Here is a 25,447-nt window from a genome sequence, read left to right as displayed (position 1 = left end):
TATATAATCCTCCAGGTAATTCTGTGGAGATAAAATTTTATATTGATTCAGAATTAAAAAGAACAAAAAATACTAATCCAATTGCTAGAACATTTGATTCAGATGTATCGATTTATATTTCCGATTTAGATTATGGTGATCACATATTAACTGCACAAGCTAAGAGTGATAATCAATTAACTAATATTGATTCTGTTGTAAACGAAAACGATAAAAACGGTTTGACAGTAAAGTGACACTTTACATGGCAAAAATAGAGCCTTACTTTTGAGATACTTGAGATTGAAACTGAATCTTATGAGGCGGTGATCTTGAATCACTACCTCATAAGGTTCAGTTTCATATAAAATTTGTTGCAATTTGTTATTCTTTTGCAATTATTTCTTATAAGATTTTACATCTTTTAGCGGGGAATGTTTGTTATCATGTATATATTATAAATATCTACACGATAACGAACATTCCTCGCTAAATTGCTGAGAAACTTTGAGGAAATGTCGAACAATTTCCTCAAAGTTTCTCAGATTTATATAGATCACTAGAGTCCCCTAGGCACTGATTCTGGTTCAGTACCTAGGAGGCTCTAGTTCTTTAACGAACTGATAAAATGTTTTTAAATTTTTGGATATTGCTACCTGTGAAGCACTGACTTCAAGTCAGTACCTCACAGGTAGCAATTACATTGAAAGATGGGAGAAACTTTGTCCGAATGTTAAACTATTCGGACAAAGTTTCTCCCATTTGTAGTGGAGATGGAAGGCTTTGAGGTATATTGTATTAATATATACCCCAAAGCCTTCCATCTCCACTTGAAAGTGTCCAAACTTTGGGTTAATAGTTTGCAATTAACCCAAAGTTTGGACACTTTCTAGAAGGAATTGGAGGGTAAGAGATATACATTCATATGGTATATCTCTTACCCTCCAATTCCTTCTTAAAATGGGAGAAACTTTGTCCGAATGTTAAACTATTCGGACAAAGTTTCTCCCATTTTAAGAAGGAATTGGAGGCTATGAGATACTGATGAAATGTCAGTAACTCATGGCTTCCAATTCCTTCCTAAAACTCATAAAAGTGGACATTACATGCATATAAAATTTGACATGTAAAGTCCACTTTTTGCGAGCGGGGATTTGACGGAGTCAAATCCCCTTTTTCGTTTACGAGAATTCTTTAGAATTTGCAGTTGGATATTCAAATAAACTTACTCTATCTAATTTAGGTTTAAATCCAACAAAAATTATAAAGAACAGTGGTCAGACATTGACATTATCAGGAATTGCAAGTTATCCAAATGGAGAATCAACAGCTCTCATTAAATATTACTTCAACGAAGATAATAACACTCAAAATCAATACGAAGTTCAAGTCGATTCAAATGATGAAACTTTCACTAAACCAATCACTTTTCCAAATGATTTACCAGAGAACAATCACACAATTCATATTTATTTATTAAAAGATGGTTTTAATAGCAAAACATATAATCTTTCATTCGAATACATTTATAATCCATCAATTATCAGTATCACAACAGCTCCTAAGTCATCATACACAAAGAATACAGATTACAACATCTTTGTTACTTTATCTGTTTCAGATCGTGATGGCAATGAACTAATTGATATTTACTGCCAATTTGACAGTGAAACAGCAACTAAGAAGACATCACAATCAATAGTAGTCAATGAAATAAATACAAATTATGATTTTGATTTCACAGTTAAAATTCCATCATCATTCTCAGAAGGAACACATATAATTTATATTTGGGCTGTTGATTCTAATCAAAAAACTCAAATCATTTGCATTATCAATTTGATTTCAATTACAACACACCATCAATTTCTATAACAACAGAAAACAATCAACAAATTCGAAAAGGAATAAATAATCAAATTGAAATCAAAGGAAGTGTCACTGATCTTGATGGAAGTGGAACAGTTACAATAAATTACATTATTGATGACAATGGTTTAGAACGACTTGTTGAAAGAATAACAATTTATAATACATCATCTCATGAATTCAATAAAAACATCGATATTCCATCATACTTGAATGAAGGAATTCACAAAGTCACAATTTATTGTTATGATGAAAGTCTTAAGAAATCAAATGAAGAAAACATTAATTTCATATATATATTCAACAATCCATCTCTCATTGTCAACAAAGAACCTCTGTCTACATACCACAACAAAATTGATAGAAATATCACAGTCTCAGGAACATTCACAAACGAAAACAATGCAGAACATATTTACTTCTTCTATGTCATCGACAACAGTTCTCGACATAATATTGAAGATGTTACAATTACAAATGAACATGAATTCACATTTTTTGTTCCGTACCGAAAAGGGTCACTAGAAAAGTGACAAAAAGTGACACCTACTCTTATTTTCGCGCCAAAATTCGAAAGGGTTTTTAATATAATAATTATAATATATAAGGAATTTTATTAAAAATATGAAATTAAAATATAAAAAATTTAATAGTTAATTTAAGTTTGTTTTTTATTTTTATTTTAGAACTGTTTTCATAGGAATTAAAGGGTGAGAGGTATATAGTATGCCTATATACCTCGCACCCTTCAATTCAAACTCTAAATGGGAGAAACTTTGTTCGTATGTTATCTTATGAAAGCAAAGTTTCTCCCATTTAGAAAGTGAATAGGAGCCTACCAGGCACTAATACATAATCAGTGCTTTGTAGGCTCCTATTCCCTCGAGAAAGTTCGAAAACTTGGTCGCAATCAGATGCAATTGCGACCAAGTTTTCGAACTTTCTGGTAGGAATTGAAGGGTGAGAGGTATATAGTATGCCTATATGCCTCTCACTCTCAGATTACATTAACGTACATAAAAAAATATTTTTAGATTGATTTTTACTAACCTGAACCTCGGAGTAACGAGGTATTCGTAGATATGATGTAGACTATTGTTTTAAACTGTAAGCTCGGAAATTTTTGTTAGATAACTTAGCATTCGAAGTCACTTTTTGAACTTTCTGCGCAAAACTGTAGCCTCGGAGTACCGAGGTATTCGTAGATATGATGTAGGCTATTGTTTTAAGCGGTAAGCTCGGAAACTTTTGTTAGATAACTTATCATCCAAATCTACGATTTGCAATGAATCATCAGTAAGTAAATAGTTGTATTAAAAAGATGTAAATACGATAATATTAAGTGTTTATTCGTAATGATTTGAGAATTTGTTGAAAATTTATTGAACTTGCTCGAGATTTTCATTTTCTGAACTCGTCAATGCTTTCCTTAAGGTTTTTTAATTGACCGTCGACTATCTAGAATGGTTCTTGTTCTGGATTTCGATACCAGTGATCATCAATTTCACTGGCCTCGAATTCATTCGGCGTAAAGTAAACGTTCGTTTCAGGATTCACAGGCAAAGAAGAATGGGGCATATTATTGTAAAATCTGATGACCCGTGGAAGATCTGATTCTGACTTGCAGTTTCTTTCCACGTATGGCCACCATCTCTCAATCTTACCATTTGCCTGTGGATTGCCCGGTTGAATGAAAATATGCTCAATTCCACGTTCAACCAAAAGTTGATGAAATGAGCTTTTATTTTCAAGGCCGTTATCAGTCCAAATAGCGTATGGTGGTTGAGGTAGAGTACTTAATGCTCTTTTAAGAACTGCAGTTGTATTTTGAGCTGTTTTTTCGGTAAATAAATTAAAATCTATGATTTTTCGCGATCTGTCGTCTATTATCGCAAACAAATATTTGCCTATTCGTTTCCTCCAATAGTGGATATCAGCATGCCAAATTTGATGACATTTGGATGCTAGATAATTTCGAGGAATGTATTTTTGCTGATTTTCTTGATTTTGAGGGGGAGTATCTGCGATAATCGCTTCGTGTATTTTCCTGCCCATTCTATATGAGGGAGAATCGAAATTTTTTGTAATGTATGTTGCCGTTTGAAGAGATTCGCGTAATGGATTTATTTCAATAGGCGTACCTTCTATTGGAGTCACAACTGGAACTAAAGTTGTGCGGTCAACTTCATCGAGCCAGTTTCCAGACTCATAATTTATTTCTCCATTTTTTTGAATTTCTGATTGAATTTTTTGAAATTCTTCTGGATTCTTCTCAATATTGACAAGGTCTGTTTTCATTTTCTGAATAATTTTATTGATGCCTGCATCGGGCATTAAATCTTTCAAATTTGCATAAGCTTGGCAGGCATCAAGATTAATTTCTATTTGTTTTCTTCCTCTTTTTGGAATTAATTCCAAATTATTTTCTCTGACAAGCTTTTTGAACATGGTTTTGGATATTTCACGAAAGGTACCATTATTTAAACGGGCCTTTTTGCAAATATCCTTTAGCTTCATTCCAGAGTTAATTTGTTGAACCGATTCCTTTAGCCATTCGATGTCAACTAATTTTCTGGAGGTACGATGCCAGTGATATGGATCCATTTGAGTTTTGTAAAAGTTTACAAAAACTTCCATTCTGAAAAATAGTATGGATTTGATATAAAAAATAATATGTAATGGTGTAATATTGATTAAATAATAAAAATAAGTTTTTTTTAAAAAATAATTTTGGCGCCAAAAGTCACTTTTTCTAGCGACCCTTTTCGGTATGGTATATGAATTCACATTTTTTATTCCAACATCAGAAATCTTCGAAGAATACGATTCAGAGAGTAATCATACAATTTTTATTTGGATTGAAGACAGCTTCTTCAAAACATCATCAAACTACACTAAGACATCCGAATTTGTTTTCAATTCACCAATTGTTTCGGTTTCAACATATAATTTCAGCAGATTCCACAAGACAACAAACAAATTTATCAATATTGAGGGAAGTATCGAAGATTCGGACTGCACAGGTCATATCTCTATCTTTTACAAATTTGATGATTATCCATATTCAGAATTACATTCAGAATCCATGAACACAGAATGTATTATTTCATTTTCTAACGAAGTTGAATTTCCAACAGCATTTTCAGAATCTGTTCACAGTATCACAATTTATTGCTCAGATGAACACAACAAGAAATCAAACGAAGAACATATTTATTTTTATTATGAATACAATTCACCCGAACTCACAATCAACACATTCGAGAACGGTCCATATCATCGATGTTTGAACAAGAGTATTCATCTTGAAGGTCAGATTGTAGATCTTGATGGCACAGGTCTTGTCACTATTCGATGTTACATTGACAACGACATCATTGACACTAAAACTATTGAAATTTTAAATATTAATGAACATCCATTTTCCTTTGATCTAGAATTTCCATCAGAACTGACTGAATCATTACATCATCTTATAGTAACAGCAACTGATGAATCAAATAAAACATCTACTCCTTTTCGATCAGCTTTTCAATATTTTTATAATTCACCATTATTATCAATAACAACAAGAAATAATCAGACATTTGTCAAAGATGTCAATAAGAAGCTTTATATTGATGGTTTTGTTCAAGATTCAGATGAGCGAGGAACATTTACAATCAAATACAAACTTGATGAAGAAACATTTAATGATTTAACAACATTTTATATTTATGATAATAATCAACGTCCATTCACCGAATCAATTGGAATTGATTCTATTTCATGTGGATTTCATTCAATTTATCTTTATGTTGTTGATGATGATAATAAAACATCATCACATCAACCATTAACATTTTTTGTTATTCCTAACAGTCTGAAAGACAACAAACACAAGAACATCCTTTCGATTCCTAAAACAATTTATGCATTAACATTAACTATTTCAAAATCTTCTAAATAAAATCCCTGCTATTTTTTGTAATATTTAGCTGAAATCATGTTAAAACATCTGAATAATACGCTCATTTATTATGGTTATCAAATGTAATTCTATTGCATTTATTTCAATTTATTTATGATTATCAAAATATTTGCTTTTTCTTTCACAGGTAAAAAATCCATCAACTATATTAAATCAATGCCTCATCAAATCCATCAACATGATATTTAATTTTATTAATATTTAGATCCCAAATCAGCTTGTTAACATAGTTTGTTTTCACTTATCTATGTTAAAATTATTAATTATACTATAAAATCATATTTATTTAAATATTTTTTTATTAATATTTTATCAAATCGAAAGAACTCACATGATTTGAAGTGGAAAAATTACCCTTCTAATCAAATATTTTCCATATTATGTGTTTCCTCTTATGGTTAGTCAATGTTCGTTTTAAAATTTTATTGATTCCCTCAATTTTCGATTCTTATAAAATATTCAATGAGCCCATTGTAAATTTTACGGTTTGTTTTGCAAGAATTTAGATTCTACCTAAATACATCAAAACATATCTGACATTCAGATTTGCCTCAATTTTTTCATAAGAGATCCGCTGTCAGACAGATTGTCATTTGCCATTATTATGGGTATCATCCTCAACAAGCAACTTATGTATGCCGGAGTTGCATTTCTTGGCACCGTAGTCACTCATACTGCAGCGACAATGTAGAAAAGTATACTTGCTAGCAAAATCATTGAAGTAAATTACAGTACTTACTACTATTTTCCAATAGTATTCCTCGTTGAAATAATAGCAATTGTATTGTCCATTTGGATGTACAAAAAACTTGGAACTAGAATCAATTCAATAATAAACGGTATTTTAATCGCAATTGGTTTAATTATTGCGACATTCAATGCAGCCAACACTTCATATCTCGTTTATATTACTGGAACATTCATTGGTGTTGGATATATTATGTGTAATTTGATGAATCCATTATATATTTCTCATATTTCAATGTCAAATACAAGAAATTCATATGGAATATTCCATTTTATTGGTTTAGTAATTGGATCCATAAGTGGTTTTCGTATTGCAATATCTCCACATTGGAAAATTTTCTCATACGTTTATGCAGCCATCTCAATCATACAATCCATTCTTACTATCTTCATTCCTAACATGACTCCCGAAACTTCCGAAGAATTACAAGCTCCAAGAAACGTTAAACTTTGGTTCCATACAGCTGCATTAACGTTACTTCCATTTTTGTCTGGATTAAATGCAGTACCTAGGTACTGTGCTCCAATAGTACATGATCATTCAGTTGTTGATCAGGTTAACATAGTTAACATTGTTTTTTATGTATTAACGTTGATAACAATTATAACAATCATATTTACGATTTATTTCTTTGGATTAAGGAAGCATTGGATAGTTTCCTCTATTTTTGTATTAGTTTTCTTAATAATTGTTACAATATTAAATTTCATGAACAAATCTAACATATTTAGATTTATAATGGGAGATCTTTTTAATATAAGTATGAACTTGGGTTTAAGCAGCGTTGGCCTCTCTCTTATTTGTCAATTTTCAGATAATCTTATTTTCTTTTCTCAAATTCTTAACATTGTTTGCGAGTCTTTGATTGACACTATCCATATATTTCTCTTCAGTAAGATTTGGCTCATCATTTTTATTGTTTTTGGCATATTTACAATTGTATATGGCTTTACATTGTTCCCAGAACTAAAGAACATACAGGAAGAAGAAAAATCAAAGTCAGACAATCTGAATACTCCAATTATTTAAACAATTTTTTAGCGAATTTATTAGATTTTTTTAGATTTTTTTATCAAAATTTTTTCATTAATGAAACAATACATTCTATTTAAAGCGGTTTTAAGATTTTTCTCAATTTTTCAATATGGATCCAATGTCAGAAAAATGTATCGTTGTCAAATTTGACAATTATGGGAATCTTATTGAATAAGCAATTATATTATGTAGGAGTTGTATTCGTTGGATCAGCATTAAGTGCGATTGCAAATTGGAAGAGTGTTCCTAATTTTTTCTTTCAGGCCTCTCACTGAATCAATATATTTTAGCTGCTATAGTTTTACCAATAACCATCATCACACTTGTTTCCTCTATATTTACTTACAGGAAATTCGGAACAAAATTTATTTTAATTGCTGCAGGTATTTCAAATTCAATCGCTCTTGTATCAAAAGCTTCAATATCTAAGGATAACGTTTTTGCTGCTTTTGTTGTCATTGCCTTTCAATTGATAGCCGCAAATATCCATTTATTGATGAATCCTTTGTACATTTCGCATATTTCGCCAGAAAATACAAGAGATTCATACGGAATCCTTCATTTTGTTGGTATTATATTTGGAACATATATCGGAAACCATACATTATACACATCTCACAGAAAAATTTTTTTATACGTTTTTGCATCCATTTCTTTGATCCAAAGTATACTTATTTGGTTTATTCCGAACATAACTCCTGAAATAACAGCAAGATCAAACGCTTCTAAAGAGAAAAAATACATTTTTCATTCAATTCTCTTAATTTTAGCTCCATTAATAATCATTGTTGACATAGTCATATCAAATGCAACCCCAGAACACATATCTTCTTACAAAATAATCCAAGTTAATAATATTCTTCAAATAATTATTAGTATTATTCTCATTTCTATTGCTTTTTCAATTTATTTCTTTGGATTAAGAATACATTGGATAATTTCATCCGCCTTTTCCTTGATTTTCCTGATAATTTGTTCAATTTTAGCTTTCACGGGCAAACGAAACATGTTTAGCTATGGAGTAGCAAGTGGTAACACTATAAGTCTATTCTTAGGTCTTAACAGTGTAGGATTATCATTGATTTGTCAATTTTCAGATAATTTAATTTTCTTCTCTCAAATATTATATTCAATTTGTTCTGAAATAACACAAATAATTTATATTTATAGTCGAAGCAAAATTTGGCTTATTGTTTTCGTAATCTTCGATATTCTCTTCATTATTTATGGAATAGTTCTGTTCCCAGATTTAAAGGCAAACAAGGAGAAAGAAAAATATGAATTAGATGCTATGACTACTCCAATAATTTGATTTTTAATAAATACTAAATCATTTTAAATATAATTAAATATTTTTTTGATCAATAAGTACAATTTATGTATGCTTTGATTCAAGTGCGTGAATATCAATAGTATAAATACAATAAAATATAAAATAACAACTATATAACTTGTCTATTTGGAAGATATGGGGATATCCAACGATGCATCATGGAGTGAAATATATTGCTTTATTGAGGAATCAAGCAAGTATTACCCTTGGACAGTACTAAATGAAATGTATACAGAGGAATTGTTGAGTTCCTAAGAAATAATAATTCATCAAACTTTCTTATATATATAATAATTTGTTATTGGAAGACTTAATTTGACAGAATGAAGTTTTTTTACGGAAACTTTGATGGAGACCTTCATTAATTTGAAGGAATGAAATCAAATTTCATCAGTATGACAATAATTTCTGACGAACAATACTAATAAATTAACGATATTGAACGAATATCAAACGCCAGAAACTAAAATTTTAAAATTTTTACTTAATAATTTTGACGAAATCATATTAATCTTGTTAAATCTACATAAACTTTACAATACAAATGTATGTCACTACATATCAATGATATGTTTTATCTTTTTGACAACAAAATTTCCGAACTCAAGAAAAATGAACGAATTACGTAAACGAAAATGTCTAATATTACATTATTAAGTGAATCTAAATCGATATTTCACAATAATACTCGTAATATGGATGAATATTTTGAAAATTCAAAAGATAATTTTTCTGAAAGAAATGAAAAAAAAATCAAATTAAAATATAATTACAAATATGAAAATGATAAGAAAAATTTACTTGCAGGTGATGAATTTAGAATTGAACTTACAGAACCAACTAAGAAAACGATTCCAGATAAAAACAATGTTTGGGTTGTTTATTATACTGTATATAATCCTCCAGGTAATTCTGTGGAGATAAAATTTTATATTGATTCAGAATTAAAAAGAACAAAAAATACTAATCCAATTGCTAGAACATTTGATTCAGATGTATCGATTTATATTTCCGATTTAGATTATGGTGATCACATATTAACTGCACAAGCTAAGAGTGATAATCAATTAACTAATATTGATTCTGTTGTAAACGAAAACGATAAAAACGGTTTGACAGTAAAGTGACACTTTACATGGCAAAAAATAGAGCCTTACTTTTGAGATACTTGAGATTGAAACTGAATCTTATGAGGCGGTGATCTTGAATCACTACCTCATAAGGTTCAGTTTCATATAAAATTTGTTGCAATTTGTTATTCTTTTGCAATTATTTCTTATAAGATTTTACATCTTTTAGCGGGGAATGTTTGTTATCATGTATATATTATAAATATCTACACGATAACGAACATTCCTCGCTAAATTGCTGAGAAACTTTGAGGAAATGTCGAACAATTTCCTCAAAGTTTCTCAGATTTATATAGATCACTAGAGTCCCCTAGGCACTGATTCTGGTTCAGTACCTAGGAGGCTCTAGTTCTTTAACGAACTGATAAAATGTTTTTAAATTTTTGGATATTGCTACCTGTGAAGCACTGACTTCAAGTCAGTACCTCACAGGTAGCAATTACATTGAAAGATGGGAGAAACTTTGTCCGAATGTTAAACTATTCGGACAAAGTTTCTCCCATTTGTAGTGGAGATGGAAGGCTTTGAGGTATATTGTATTAATATATACCCCAAAGCCTTCCATCTCCACTTGAAAGTGTCCAAACTTTGGGTTAATAGTTTGCAATTAACCCAAAGTTTGGACACTTTCTAGAAGGAATTGGAGGGTAAGAGATATACATTCATATGGTATATCTCTTACCCTCCAATTCCTTCTTAAAATGGGAGAAACTTTGTCCGAATGTTAAACTATTCGGACAAAGTTTCTCCCATTTTAAGAAGGAATTGGAGGCTATGAGATACTGATGAAATGTCAGTAACTCATGGCTTCCAATTCCTTCCTAAAACTCATAAAAGTGGACATTACATGCATATAAAATTTGACATGTAAAGTCCACTTTTTGCGAGCGGGGATTTGACGGAGTCAAATCCCCTTTTTCGTTTACGAGAATTCTTTAGAATTTGCAGTTGGATATTCAAATAAACTTACTCTATCTAATTTAGGTTTAAATCCAACAAAAATTATAAAGAACAGTGGTCAGACATTGACATTATCAGGAATTGCAAGTTATCCAAATGGAGAATCAACAGCTCTCATTAAATATTACTTCAACGAAGATAATAACACTCAAAATCAATACGAAGTTCAAGTCGATTCAAATGATGAAACTTTCACTAAACCAATCACTTTTCCAAATGATTTACCAGAGAACAATCACACAATTCATATTTATTTATTAAAAGATGGTTTTAATAGCAAAACATATAATCTTTCATTCGAATACATTTATAATCCATCAATTATCAGTATCACAACAGCTCCTAAGTCATCATACACAAAGAATACAGATTACAACATCTTTGTTACTTTATCTGTTTCAGATCGTGATGGCAATGAACTAATTGATATTTACTGCCAATTTGACAGTGAAACAGCAACTAAGAAGACATCACAATCAATAGTAGTCAATGAAATAAATACAAATTATGATTTTGATTTCACAGTTAAAATTCCATCATCATTCTCAGAAGGAACACATATAATTTATATTTGGGCTGTTGATTCTAATCAAAAAGACTCAAATCATTTGCATTATCAATTTGATTTCAATTACAACACACCATCAATTTCTATAACAACAGAAAACAATCAACAAATTCGAAAAGGAATAAATAATCAAATTGAAATCAAAGGAAGTGTCACTGATCTTGATGGAAGTGGAACAGTTACAATAAATTACATTATTGATGACAATGGTTTAGAACGACTTGTTGAAAGAATAACAATTTATAATACATCATCTCATGAATTCAATAAAAACATCGATATTCCATCATACTTGAATGAAGGAATTCACAAAGTCACAATTTATTGTTATGATGAAAGTCTTAAGAAATCAAATGAAGAAAACATTAATTTCATATATATATTCAACAATCCATCTCTCATTGTCAACAAAGAACCTCTGTCTACATACCACAACAAAATTGATAGAAATATCACAGTCTCAGGAACATTCACAAACGAAAACAATGCAGAACATATTTACTTCTTCTATGTCATCGACAACAGTTCTCGACATAATATTGAAGATGTTACAATTACAAATGAACATGAATTCACATTTTTTGTTCCGTACCGAAAAGGGTCACTAGAAAAGTGACAAAAAGTGACACCTACTCTTATTTTCGCGCCAAAATTCGAAAGGGTTTTTAATATAATAATTATAATATATAAGGAATTTTATTAAAAATATGAAATTAAAATATAAAAAATTTAATAGTTAATTTAAGTTTGTTTTTTATTTTTATTTTAGAACTGTTTTCATAGGAATTAAAGGGTGAGAGGTATATAGTATGCCTATATACCTCGCACCCTTCAATTCAAACTCTAAATGGGAGAAACTTTGTTCGTATGTTATCTTATGAAAGCAAAGTTTCTCCCATTTAGAAAGTGAATAGGAGCCTACCAGGCACTAATACATAATCAGTGCTTTGTAGGCTCCTATTCCCTCGAGAAAGTTCGAAAACTTGGTCGCAATCAGATGCAATTGCGACCAAGTTTTCGAACTTTCTGGTAGGAATTGAAGGGTGAGAGGTATATAGTATGCCTATATGCCTCTCACTCTCAGATTACATTAACGTACATAAAAAAATATTTTTAGATTGATTTTTACTAACCTGAACCTCGGAGTAACGAGGTATTCGTAGATATGATGTAGACTATTGTTTTAAACTGTAAGCTCGGAAATTTTTGTTAGATAACTTAGCATTCGAAGTCACTTTTTGAACTTTCTGCGCAAAACTGTAGCCTCGGAGTACCGAGGTATTCGTAGATATGATGTAGGCTATTGTTTTAAGCGGTAAGCTCGGAAACTTTTGTTAGATAACTTATCATCCAAATCTACGATTTGCAATGAATCATCAGTAAGTAAATAGTTGTATTAAAAAGATGTAAATACGATAATATTAAGTGTTTATTCGTAATGATTTGAGAATTTGTTGAAAATTTATTGAACTTGCTCGAGATTTTCATTTTCTGAACTCGTCAATGCTTTCCTTAAGGTTTTTTAATTGACCGTCGACTATCTAGAATGGTTCTTGTTCTGGATTTCGATACCAGTGATCATCAATTTCACTGGCCTCGAATTCATTCGGCGTAAAGTAAACGTTCGTTTCAGGATTCACAGGCAAAGAAGAATGGGGCATATTATTGTAAAATCTGATGACCCGTGGAAGATCTGATTCTGACTTGCAGTTTCTTTCCACGTATGGCCACCATCTCTCAATCTTACCATTTGCCTGTGGATTGCCCGGTTGAATGAAAATATGCTCAATTCCACGTTCAACCAAAAGTTGATGAAATGAGCTTTTATTTTCAAGGCCGTTATCAGTCCAAATAGCGTATGGTGGTTGAGGTAGAGTACTTAATGCTCTTTTAAGAACTGCAGTTGTATTTTGAGCTGTTTTTTCGGTAAATAAATTAAAATCTATGATTTTTCGCGATCTGTCGTCTATTATCGCAAACAAATATTTGCCTATTCGTTTCCTCCAATAGTGGATATCAGCATGCCAAATTTGATGACATTTGGATGCTAGATAATTTCGAGGAATGTATTTTTGCTGATTTTCTTGATTTTGAGGGGGAGTATCTGCGATAATCGCTTCGTGTATTTTCCTGCCCATTCTATATAAGGGAGAATCGAAATTTTTTGTAATGTATGTTGCCGTTTGAAGAGATTCGCGTAATGGATTTATTTCAATAGGCGTACCTTCTATTGGAGTCACAACTGGAACTAAAGTTGTGCGGTCAACTTCATCGAGCCAGTTTCCAGACTCATAATTTATTTCTCCATTTTTTTGAATTTCTGATTGAATTTTTTGAAATTCTTCTGGATTCTTCTCAATATTGACAAGGTCTGTTTTCATTTTCTGAATAATTTTATTGATGCCTGCATCGGGCATTAAATCTTTCAAATTTGCATAAGCTTGGCAGGCATCAAGATTAATTTCTATTTGTTTTCTTCCTCTTTTTGGAATTAATTCCAAATTATTTTCTCTGACAAGCTTTTTGAACATGGTTTTGGATATTTCACGAAAGGTACCATTATTTAAACGGGCCTTTTTGCAAATATCCTTTAGCTTCATTCCAGAGTTAATTTGTTGAACCGATTCCTTTAGCCATTCGATGTCAACTAATTTTCTGGAGGTACGATGCCAGTGATATGGATCCATTTGAGTTTTGTAAAAGTTTACAAAAACTTCCATTCTGAAAAATAGTATGGATTTGATATAAAAAATAATATGTAATGGTGTAATATTGATTAAATAATAAAAATAAGTTTTTTTTTAAAAAATAATTTTGGCGCCAAAAGTCACTTTTTCTAGCGACCCTTTTCGGTATGGTATATGAATTCACATTTTTTATTCCAACATCAGAAATCTTCGAAGAATACGATTCAGAGAGTAATCATACAATTTTTATTTGGATTGAAGACAGCTTCTTCAAAACATCATCAAACTACACTAAGACATCCGAATTTGTTTTCAATTCACCAATTGTTTCGGTTTCAACATATAATTTCAGCAGATTCCACAAGACAACAAACAAATTTATCAATATTGAGGGAAGTATCGAAGATTCGGACTGCACAGGTCATATCTCTATCTTTTACAAATTTGATGATTATCCATATTCAGAATTACATTCAGAATCCATGAACACAGAATGTATTATTTCATTTTCTAACGAAGTTGAATTTCCAACAGCATTTTCAGAATCTGTTCACAGTATCACAATTTATTGCTCAGATGAACACAACAAGAAATCAAACGAAGAACATATTTATTTTTATTATGAATACAATTCACCCGAACTCACAATCAACACATTCGAGAACGGTCCATATCATCGATGTTTGAACAAGAGTATTCATCTTGAAGGTCAGATTGTAGATCTTGATGGCACAGGTCTTGTCACTATTCGATGTTACATTGACAACGACATCATTGACACTAAAACTATTGAAATTTTAAATATTAATGAACATCCATTTTCCTTTGATCTAGAATTTCCATCAGAACTGACTGAATCATTACATCATCTTATAGTAACAGCAACTGATGAATCAAATAAAACATCTACTCCTTTTCGATCAGCTTTTCAATATTTTTATAATTCACCATTATTATCAATAACAACAAGAAATAATCAGACATTTGTCAAAGATGTCAATAAGAAGCTTTATATTGATGGTTTTGTTCAAGATTCAGATGAGCGAGGAACATTTACAATCAAATACAAACTTGATGAAGAAACATTTAATGATTTAACAACATTTTATATTTATGATAATAATCAACGTCCATTCACCGAATCAATTGGAATTGATTCTATTTCATGTGGATTTCATTCAATTTATCTTTATGTTGTTGATGATGATAATAAAACATCATCACATCAACCATTAACATTTTTTGTTATTCCTAACAGTCTGAAAGACAACAAACACAAGAACATCCTTTCGATTCCTAAAACAATTTATGCATTAACATTAACTATTTCAAAATCTTCTAAATAAAATCCCTGCTATTTTTTGTAATATTTAGCTGAAATCATGTTAAAACATCTGAATAATACGCTCATTTATTATGGTTATCAAATGTAATTCTATTGCATTTATTTCAATTTATTTATGATTATCAAAATATTTGCTTTTTCTTTCACAGGTAAAAAATCCATCAACTATATTAAATCAATGCCTCATCAAATCCATCAACATGATATTTAATTTTATTAATATTTAGATCCCAAATCAGCTTGTTAACATAGTTTGTTTTCACTTATCTATGTTAAAATTATTAATTATACTATAAAATCATATTTATTTAAATATTTTTTTATTAATATTTTATCAAATCGAAAGAACTCACATGATTTGAAGTGGAAAAATTACCCTTCTAATCAAATATTTTCCATATTATGTGTTTCCTCTTATGGTTAGTCAATGTTCGTTTTAAAATTTTATTGATTCCCTCAATTTTCGATTCTTATAAAATATTCAATGAGCCCATTGTAAATTTTACGGTTTGTTTTGCAAGAATTTAGATTCTACCTAAATACATCAAAACATATCTGACATTCAGATTTGCCTCAATTTTTTCATAAGAGATCCGCTGTCAGACAGATTGTCATTTGCCATTATTATGGGTATCATCCTCAACAAGCAACTTATGTATGCCGGAGTTGCATTTCTTGGCACCGTAGTCACTCATACTGCAGCGACAATGTGGAAAAGTATACTTGCTAGCAAAATCATTGAAGTAAATTACAGTACTTACTACTATTTTCCAATAGTATTCCTCGTTGAAATAATAGCAATTGTATTGTCCATTTGGATGTACAAAAAACTTGGAACTAGAATCAATTCAATAATAAACGGTATTTTAATCGCAATTGGTTTAATTATTGCGACATTCAATGCAGCCAACACTTCATATCTCGTTTATATTACTGGAACATTCATTGGTGTTGGATATATTATGTGTAATTTGATGAATCCATTATATATTTCTCATATTTCAATGTCAAATACAAGAAATTCATATGGAATATTCCATTTTATTGGTTTAGTAATTGGATCCATAAGTGGTTTTCGTATTGCAATATCTCCACATTGGAAAATTTTCTCATACGTTTATGCAGCCATCTCAATCATACAATCCATTCTTACTATCTTCATTCCTAACATGACTCCCGAAACTTCCGAAGAATTACAAGCTCCAAGAAACGTTAAACTTTGGTTCCATACAGCTGCATTAACGTTACTTCCATTTTTGTCTGGATTAAATGCAGTACCTAGGTACTGTGCTCCAATAGTACATGATCATTCAGTTGTTGATCAGGTTAACATAGTTAACATTGTTTTTTATGTATTAACGTTGATAACAATTATAACAATCATATTTACGATTTATTTCTTTGGATTAAGGAAGCATTGGATAGTTTCCTCTATTTTTGTATTAGTTTTCTTAATAATTGTTACAATATTAAATTTCATGAACAAATCTAACATATTTAGATTTATAATGGGAGATCTTTTTAATATAAGTATGAACTTGGGTTTAAGCAGCGTTGGCCTCTCTCTTATTTGTCAATTTTCAGATAATCTTATTTTCTTTTCTCAAATTCTTAACATTGTTTGCGAGTCTTTGATTGACACTATCCATATATTTCTCTTCAGTAAGATTTGGCTCATCATTTTTATTGTTTTTGGCATATTTACAATTGTATATGGCTTTACATTGTTCCCAGAACTAAAGAACATACAGGAAGAAGAAAAATCAAAGTCAGACAATCTGAATACTCCAATTATTTAAACAATTTTTTAGCGAATTTATTAGATTTTTTTAGATTTTTTTATCAAAATTTTTTCATTAATGAAACAATACATTCTATTTAAAGCGGTTTTAAGATTTTTCTCAATTTTTCAATATGGATCCAATGTCAGAAAAATGTATCGTTGTCAAATTTGACAATTATGGGAATCTTATTGAATAAGCAATTATATTATGTAGGAGTTGTATTCGTTGGATCAGCATTAAGTGCGATTGCAAATTGGAAGAGTGTTCCTATATTTTTTCTTTCAGGCCTCTCACTGAATCAATATATTTTAGCTGCTATAGTTTTACCAATAACCATCATCACACTTGTTTCCTCTATATTTACTTACAGGAAATTCGGAACAAAATTTATTTTAATTGCTGCAGGTATTTCAAATTCAATCGCTCTTGTATCAAAAGCTTCAATATCTAAGGATAACGTTTTTGCTGCTTTTGTTGTCATTGCCTTTCAATTGATAGCCGCAAATATCCATTTATTGATGAATCCTTTGTACATTTCGCATATTTCGCCAGAAAATACAAGAGATTCATACGGAATCCTTCATTTTGTTGGTATTATATTTGGAACATATATCGGAAACCATACATTATACACATCTCACAGAAAATTTTTTATACGTTTTTGCATCCATTTCTTTGATCCAAAGTATACTTATTTGGTTTATTCCGAACATAACTCCTGAAATAACAGCAAGATCAAACGCTTCTAAAGAGAAAAATACATTTTTCATTCAATTCTCTTAATTTTAGCTCCATTAATAATCATTGTTGACATAGTCATATCAAATGCAACCCCAGAACACATATCTTCTTACAAAATAATCCAAGTTAATAATATTCTTCAAATAATTATTAGTATTATTCTCATTTCTATTGCTTTTTCAATTTATTTCTTTGGATTAAGAATACATTGGATAATTTCATCCGCCTTTTCCTTGATTTTCCTGATAATTTGTTCAATTTTAGCTTTCACGGGCAAACGAAACATGTTTAGCTATGGAGTAGCAAGTGGTAACACTATAAGTCTATTCTTAGGTCTTAACAGTGTAGGATTATCATTGATTTGTCAATTTTCAGATAATTTAATTTTCTTCTCTCAAATATTATATTCAATTTGTTCTGAAATAACACAAATAATTTATATTTATAGTCGAAGCAAAATTTGGCTTATTGTTTTCGTAATCTTCGATATTCTCTTCATTATTTATGGAATAGTTCTGTTCCCAGATTTAAAGGCAAACAAGGAGAAAGAAAAATATGAATTAGATGCTATGACTACTCCAATAATTTGATTTTTAATAAATACTAAATCATTTTAAATATAATTAAATATTTTTTTGATCAATAAGTACAATTTATGTATGCTTTGATTCAAGTGCGTGAATATCAATAGTATAAATACAATAAAATATAAAATAACAACTATATAACTTGTCTATTTGGAAGATATGGGGATATCCAACGATGCATCATGGAGTGAAATATATTGCTTTATTGAGGAATCAAGCAAGTATTACCCTTGGACAGTACTAAATGAAATGTATACAGAGGAATTGTTGAGTTCCTAAGAAATAATAATTCATCAAACTTTCTTATATATATAATAATTTGTTATTGGAAGACTTAATTTGACAGAATGAAGTTTTTTTACGGAAACTTTGATGGAGACCTTCATTAATTTGAAGGAATGAAATCAAATTTCATCAGTATGACAATAATTTCTGACGAACAATACTAATAAATTAACGATATTGAACGAATATCAAACGCCAGAAACTAAAATTTTAAAATTTTTACTTAATAATTTTGACGAAATCATATTAATCTTGTTAAATCTACATAAACTTTACAATACAAATGTATGTCACTACATATCAATGATATGTTTTATCTTTTTGACAACAAAATTTCCGAACTCAAGAAAAATGAACGAATTACGTAAACGAAAATGTCTAATATTACATTATTAAGTGAATCTAAATCGATATTTCACAATAATACTCGTAATATGGATGAATATTTTGAAAATTCAAAAGATAATTTTTCTGAAAGAAATGAAAAAAAAATCAAATTAAAATATAATTACAAATATGAAAATGATAAGAAAAATTTACTTGCAGGTGATGAATTTAGAATTGAACTTACAGAACCAACTAAGAAAACGATTCCAGATAAAAACAATGTTTGGGTTGTTTATTATACTGTATATAATCCTCCAGGTAATTCTGTGGAGATAAAATTTTATATTGATTCAGAATTAAAAAGAACAAAAAATACTAATCCAATTGCTAGAACATTTGATTCAGATGTATCGATTTATATTTCCGATTTAGATTATGGTGATCACATATTAACTGCACAAGCTAAGAGTGATAATCAATTAACTAATATTGATTCTGTTGTAAACGAAAACGATAAAAACGGTTTGACAGTAAAGTGACACTTTACATGGCAAAAATAGAGCCTTACTTTTGAGATACTTGAGATTGAAACTGAATCTTATGAGGCGGTGATCTTGAATCACTACCTCATAAGGTTCAGTTTCATATAAAATTTGTTGCAATTTGTTATTCTTTTGCAATTATTTCTTATAAGATTTTACATCTTTTAGCGGGGAATGTTTGTTATCATGTATATATTATAAATATCTACACGATAACGAACATTCCTCGCTAAATTGCTGAGAAACTTTGAGGAAATGTCGAACAATTTCCTCAAAGTTTCTCAGATTTATATAGATCACTAGAGTCCCCTAGGCACTGATTCTGGTTCAGTACCTAGGAGGCTCTAGTTCTTTAACGAACTGATAAAATGTTTTTAAATTTTTGGATATTGCTACCTGTGAAGCACTGACTTCAAGTCAGTACCTCACAGGTAGCAATTACATTGAAAGATGGGAGAAACTTTGTCCGAATGTTAAACTATTCGGACAAAGTTTCTCCCATTTGTAGTGGAGATGGAAGGCTTTGAGGTATATTGTATTAATATATACCCCAAAGCCTTCCATCTCCACTTGAAAGTGTCCAAACTTTGGGTTAATAGTTTGCAATTAACCCAAAGTTTGGACACTTTCTAGAAGGAATTGGAGGGTAAGAGATATACATTCATATGGTATATCTCTTACCCTCCAATTCCTTCTTAAAATGGGAGAAACTTTGTCCGAATGTTAAACTATTCGGACAAAGTTTCTCCCATTTTAAGAAGGAATTGGAGGCTATGAGATACTGATGAAATGTCAGTAACTCATGGCTTCCAATTCCTTCCTAAAACTCATAAAAGTGGACATTACATGCATATAAAATTTGACATGTAAAGTCCACTTTTTGCGAGCGGGGATTTGACGGAGTCAAATCCCCTTTTTCGTTTACGAGAATTCTTTAGAATTTGCAGTTGGATATTCAAATAAACTTACTCTATCTAATTTAGGTTTAAATCCAACAAAAATTATAAAGAACAGTGGTCAGACATTGACATTATCAGGAATTGCAAGTTATCCAAATGGAGAATCAACAGCTCTCATTAAATATTACTTCAACGAAGATAATAACACTCAAAATCAATACGAAGTTCAAGTCGATTCAAATGATGAAACTTTCACTAAACCAATCACTTTTCCAAATGATTTACCAGAGAACAATCACACAATTCATATTTATTTATTAAAAGATGGTTTTAATAGCAAAACATATAATCTTTCATTCGAATACATTTATAATCCATCAATTATCAGTATCACAACAGCTCCTAAGTCATCATACACAAAGAATACAGATTACAACATCTTTGTTACTTTATCTGTTTCAGATCGTGATGGCAATGAACTAATTGATATTTACTGCCAATTTGACAGTGAAACAGCAACTAAGAAGACATCACAATCAATAGTAGTCAATGAAATAAATACAAATTATGATTTTGATTTCACAGTTAAAATTCCATCATCATTCTCAGAAGGAACACATATAATTTATATTTGGGCTGTTGATTCTAATCAAAAAGACTCAAATCATTTGCATTATCAATTTGATTTCAATTACAACACACCATCAATTTCTATAACAACAGAAAACAATCAACAAATTCGAAAAGGAATAAATAATCAAATTGAAATCAAAGGAAAGTGTCACTGATCTTGATGGAAGTGGAACAGTTACAATAAATTACATTATTGATGACAATGGTTTAGAACGACTTGTTGAAAGAATAACAATTTATAATACATCATCTCATGAATTCAATAAAAACATCGATATTCCATCATACTTGAATGAAGGAATTCACAAAGTCACAATTTATTGTTATGATGAAAGTCTTAAGAAATCAAATGAAGAAAACATTAATTTCATATATATATTCAACAATCCATCTCTCATTGTCAACAAAGAACCTCTGTCTACATACCACAACAAAATTGATAGAAATATCACAGTCTCAGGAACATTCACAAACGAAAACAATGCAGAACATATTTACTTCTTCTATGTCATCGACAACAGTTCTCGACATAATATTGAAGATGTTACAATTACAAATGAACATGAATTCACATTTTTTGTTCCGTACCGAAAAGGGTCACTAGAAAAGTGACAAAAAGTGACACCTACTCTTATTTTCGCGCCAAAATTCGAAAGGGTTTTTAATATAATAATTATAATATATAAGGAATTTTATTAAAAATATGAAATTAAAATATAAAAAATTTAATAGTTAATTTAAGTTTGTTTTTTATTTTTATTTTAGAACTGTTTTCATAGGAATTAAGGGTGAGAGATATATAGTATGCCTATATACCTCGCACCCTTCAATTCAAACTCTAAATGGGAGAAACTTTGTTCGTATGTTATCTTATGAAAGCAAAGTTTCTCCCATTTAGAAAGTGAATAGGAGCCTACCAGGCACTAATACATAATCAGTGCTTTGTAGGCTCCTATTCCCTCGAGAAAGTTCGAAAACTTGGTCGCAATCAGATGCAATTGCGACCAAGTTTTCGAACTTTCTGGTAGGAATTGAAGGGTGAGAGGTATATAGTATGCCTATATGCCTCTCACTCTCAGATTACATTAACGTACATAAAAAAATATTTTTAGATTGATTTTTACTAACCTGAACCTCGGAGTAACGAGGTATTCGTAGATATGATGTAGACTATTGTTTTAAACTGGTAAGCTCGGAAATTTTTGTTAGATAACTTAGCATTCGAAGTCACTTTTTGAACTTTCTGCGCAAAACTGTAGCCTCGGTACCGAGGTATTCGTAGATATGATGTAGGCTATTGTTTTAAGCGGTAAGCTCGGAAACTTTTGTTAGATAACTTATCATCCAAATCTACGATTTGCAATGAATCATCAGTAAGTAAATAGTTGTATTAAAAAGATGTAAATACGATAATATTAAGTGTTTATTCGTAATGATTTGAGAATTTGTTGAAAATTTATTGAACTTGCTCGAGATTTTCATTTTCTGAACTCGTCAATGCTTTCCTTAAGGTTTTTTAATTGACCGTCGACTATCTAGAATGGTTCTTGTTCTGGATTTCGATACCAGTGATCATCAATTTCACTGGCCTCGAATTCATTCGGCGTAAAGTAAACGTTCGTTTCAGGATTCACAGGCAAAGAAGAATGGGGCATATTATTGTAAAATCTGATAACCCGTGGAAGATCTGATTCTGACTTGCAGTTTCTTTCCACGTATGGCCACCATCTCTCAATCTTACCATTTGCCTGTGGATTGCCCGGTTGAATGAAAATATGCTCAATTCCACGTTCAACCAAAAGTTGATGAAATGAGCTTTTATTTTCAAGGCCGTTATCAGTCCAAATAGCGTATGGTGGTTGAGGTAGAGTACTTAATGCTCTTTTAAGAACTGCAGTTGTATTTTGAGCTGTTTTTTCGGTAAATAAATTAAAATCTATGATTTTTCGCGATCTGTCGTCTATTATCGCAAACAAATATTTGCCTATTCGTTTCCTCCAATAGTGGATATCAGCATGCCAAATTTGATGACATTTGGATGCTAGATAATTTCGAGGAATGTATTTTTGCTGATTTTCTTGATTTTGAGGGGGAGTATCTGCAATAATCGCTTCGTGTATTTTCCTGCCCATTCTATATGAGGGAGAATCGAAATTTTTTGTAATGTATGTTGCCGTTTGAAGAGATTCGCGTAATGGATTATTTCAATAGGCGTACCTTCTATTGGAGTCACAACTGGAACTAAAGTTGTGCGGTCAACTTCATCGAGCCAGTTTCCAGACTCATAATTTATTTCTCCATTTTTTTGAATTTCTGATTGAATTTTTTGAAATTCTTCTGGATTCTTCTCAATATTGACAAGGTCTGTTTCATTTTCTGAATAATTTATTGATGCCTGCATCGGGCATTAAATCTTTCAAATTTGCATAAGCTTGGCAGGCATCAAGATTAATTTCTATTTGTTTTCTTCCTCTTTTTGGAATTAATTCCAAATTATTTTCTCTGACAAGCTTTTTGAACATGGTTTTGGATATTTCACGAAATTTCTTATCTAATGGTATACGTTCCATCTTACCTATAGTATCTTTTCTTTTAACTCTTTCAATATATTGTTTGTGTCTGGTATATGTTTGAGACGGTCCATATAGTTGTCGAAGTCATTGCATATAATCTTTGAGTCTGGGAATATTGTATGGCACAAATGGGATATATAGAAACTTCCACCGAACAAATCTACAAATGTTAGACCATTCGGTAGTTTCTTAAGTTCTCTCAATATAATATCTTTACATCTACTCTTATTTCCAAAGAACGGTAACGGTGGTTTTGTAAAATTCATTTATATATTAATATAAAAATGTTTTTACCCGAAAAGTGACAGAAAAGTGACAAAGCATAAAACATATATAATTTGTGAAAAGCTCCTGGAAGACCCGTATATAAGAACTTCAGATGGAACACATACTTTTTCAGTAAGGACATATGAGGTGAGATGTCACCTGTTTTCTCACCTCATTTCTCACCCGTTGAATTTTCATAATTTCTTCGTAAAGACTTTATTGTGACTTCTTCGTAAAGACTTTATTGTGACTTCTTCGTAAAGACTTTGTTGAGATTTCTTCGTAAAGACTTTGTTGAGATTTCTTCGTAAAATGACCCAAAAATATATTTTAGGTGAAGAGGTGAGATTTCACCTCTTTTTTCACCTCATTTCTCACCTCTTGAATTTTCATGAATTTCTTCGTAAAGACTTTGTTAAAGACTTCTTCATCTAATTTCTCATGAACTTTCTTGTCTATGTTGTGTGAGATTTCTTCGTAAAGACTTTGTTGAGATTTCTTCGTAAATGACCCAGTAGTAATATTTTTGGTGTAAATTTCATGAAATTCAAGAGGGTGAAAAATTAGGTGAAAAAACAGGTGAAATCTCACCTCTTCACCTAAACATTATTTTTGGTGTAAAATTTCATGAAAATTCAAGAGGTGAGAAAAGAGGTGAAAAAACAGGTGAAATCTCACCTCTTCACCTAAACATTATTTTTGTCTGATTTTACGAAGAAGTCTTGACAAAACATTTACGAAGAAGAAGTCTTGACAAAACATTTACGAAGAAGTCTTGACAAAAACATTTACGAAGAAGTCTTGACAAAACATGAAAACATATATAATTTGTGAAAAGTGAAACATTATATAATGTTTTCGACCAAGAAGACTAACAATTTTCCGAATAAAAACTTCATTTATACTAAACATCTTCAGGGCTAGAGGGCACGAAGTGCCTGGAAGCCCCACTACCTTTTTTTTTTTTTTTTTTTTTTTTTTTTTCACTACATATCAATGATATGTTTTATCTTTTTGACAACAAAATTTCCGAACTCAAGAAAAATGAACGAATTACGTAAACGAAAATGTCTAATATTACATTATTAAGTGAATCTAAATCGATATTTCACAATAATACTCGTAATATGATGAATATTTTGAAAATTCAAAAGATAATTTTTCTGAAAGAAATGAAAAAAAAAA

The 25,447-nt window shown here is 30.5% G+C and overlaps 1 protein-coding gene across 1 annotated transcript, besides 6 other annotated features; it reads right to left on the bottom strand.

The window, feature by feature from the left end:
• Nucleotides 1-182: 182 nt before the first annotated feature.
• Nucleotides 183-1,168: a mobile genetic element.
• A 1,360-nt stretch (nt 1,169-2,528) lies between these two features.
• Nucleotides 2,529-2,847: a mobile genetic element.
• An 808-nt stretch (nt 2,848-3,655) lies between these two features.
• Nucleotides 3,656-4,452, bottom strand: TVAGG3_0739280 (transposase-related family; the record flags this gene model as incomplete). The annotated part of the gene is made up of 1 exon (XM_001294614.2): nt 3,656-4,452. A coding segment is annotated over one exon (797 nt), but the record flags the coding sequence as incomplete, so codon positions are not given.
• A 5,555-nt stretch (nt 4,453-10,007) lies between these two features.
• Nucleotides 10,008-10,994: a mobile genetic element.
• A 1,361-nt stretch (nt 10,995-12,355) lies between these two features.
• Nucleotides 12,356-12,674: a mobile genetic element.
• Nucleotides 12,675-19,833: 7,159 nt separating this feature from the next.
• Nucleotides 19,834-20,819: a mobile genetic element.
• A 1,362-nt stretch (nt 20,820-22,181) lies between these two features.
• Nucleotides 22,182-22,499: a mobile genetic element.
• Between the last annotated feature and the right edge of the window lie 2,948 nt (nt 22,500-25,447).

Source organism: Trichomonas vaginalis, chromosome III, assembly GCF_026262505.1.
Source record: "Trichomonas vaginalis G3 chromosome III, whole genome shotgun sequence".
Lineage (NCBI taxonomy): Eukaryota > Parabasalia > Trichomonadida > Trichomonadidae > Trichomonas > Trichomonas vaginalis.
This window is presented reverse-complemented; position numbering and strand designations above follow the sequence as displayed.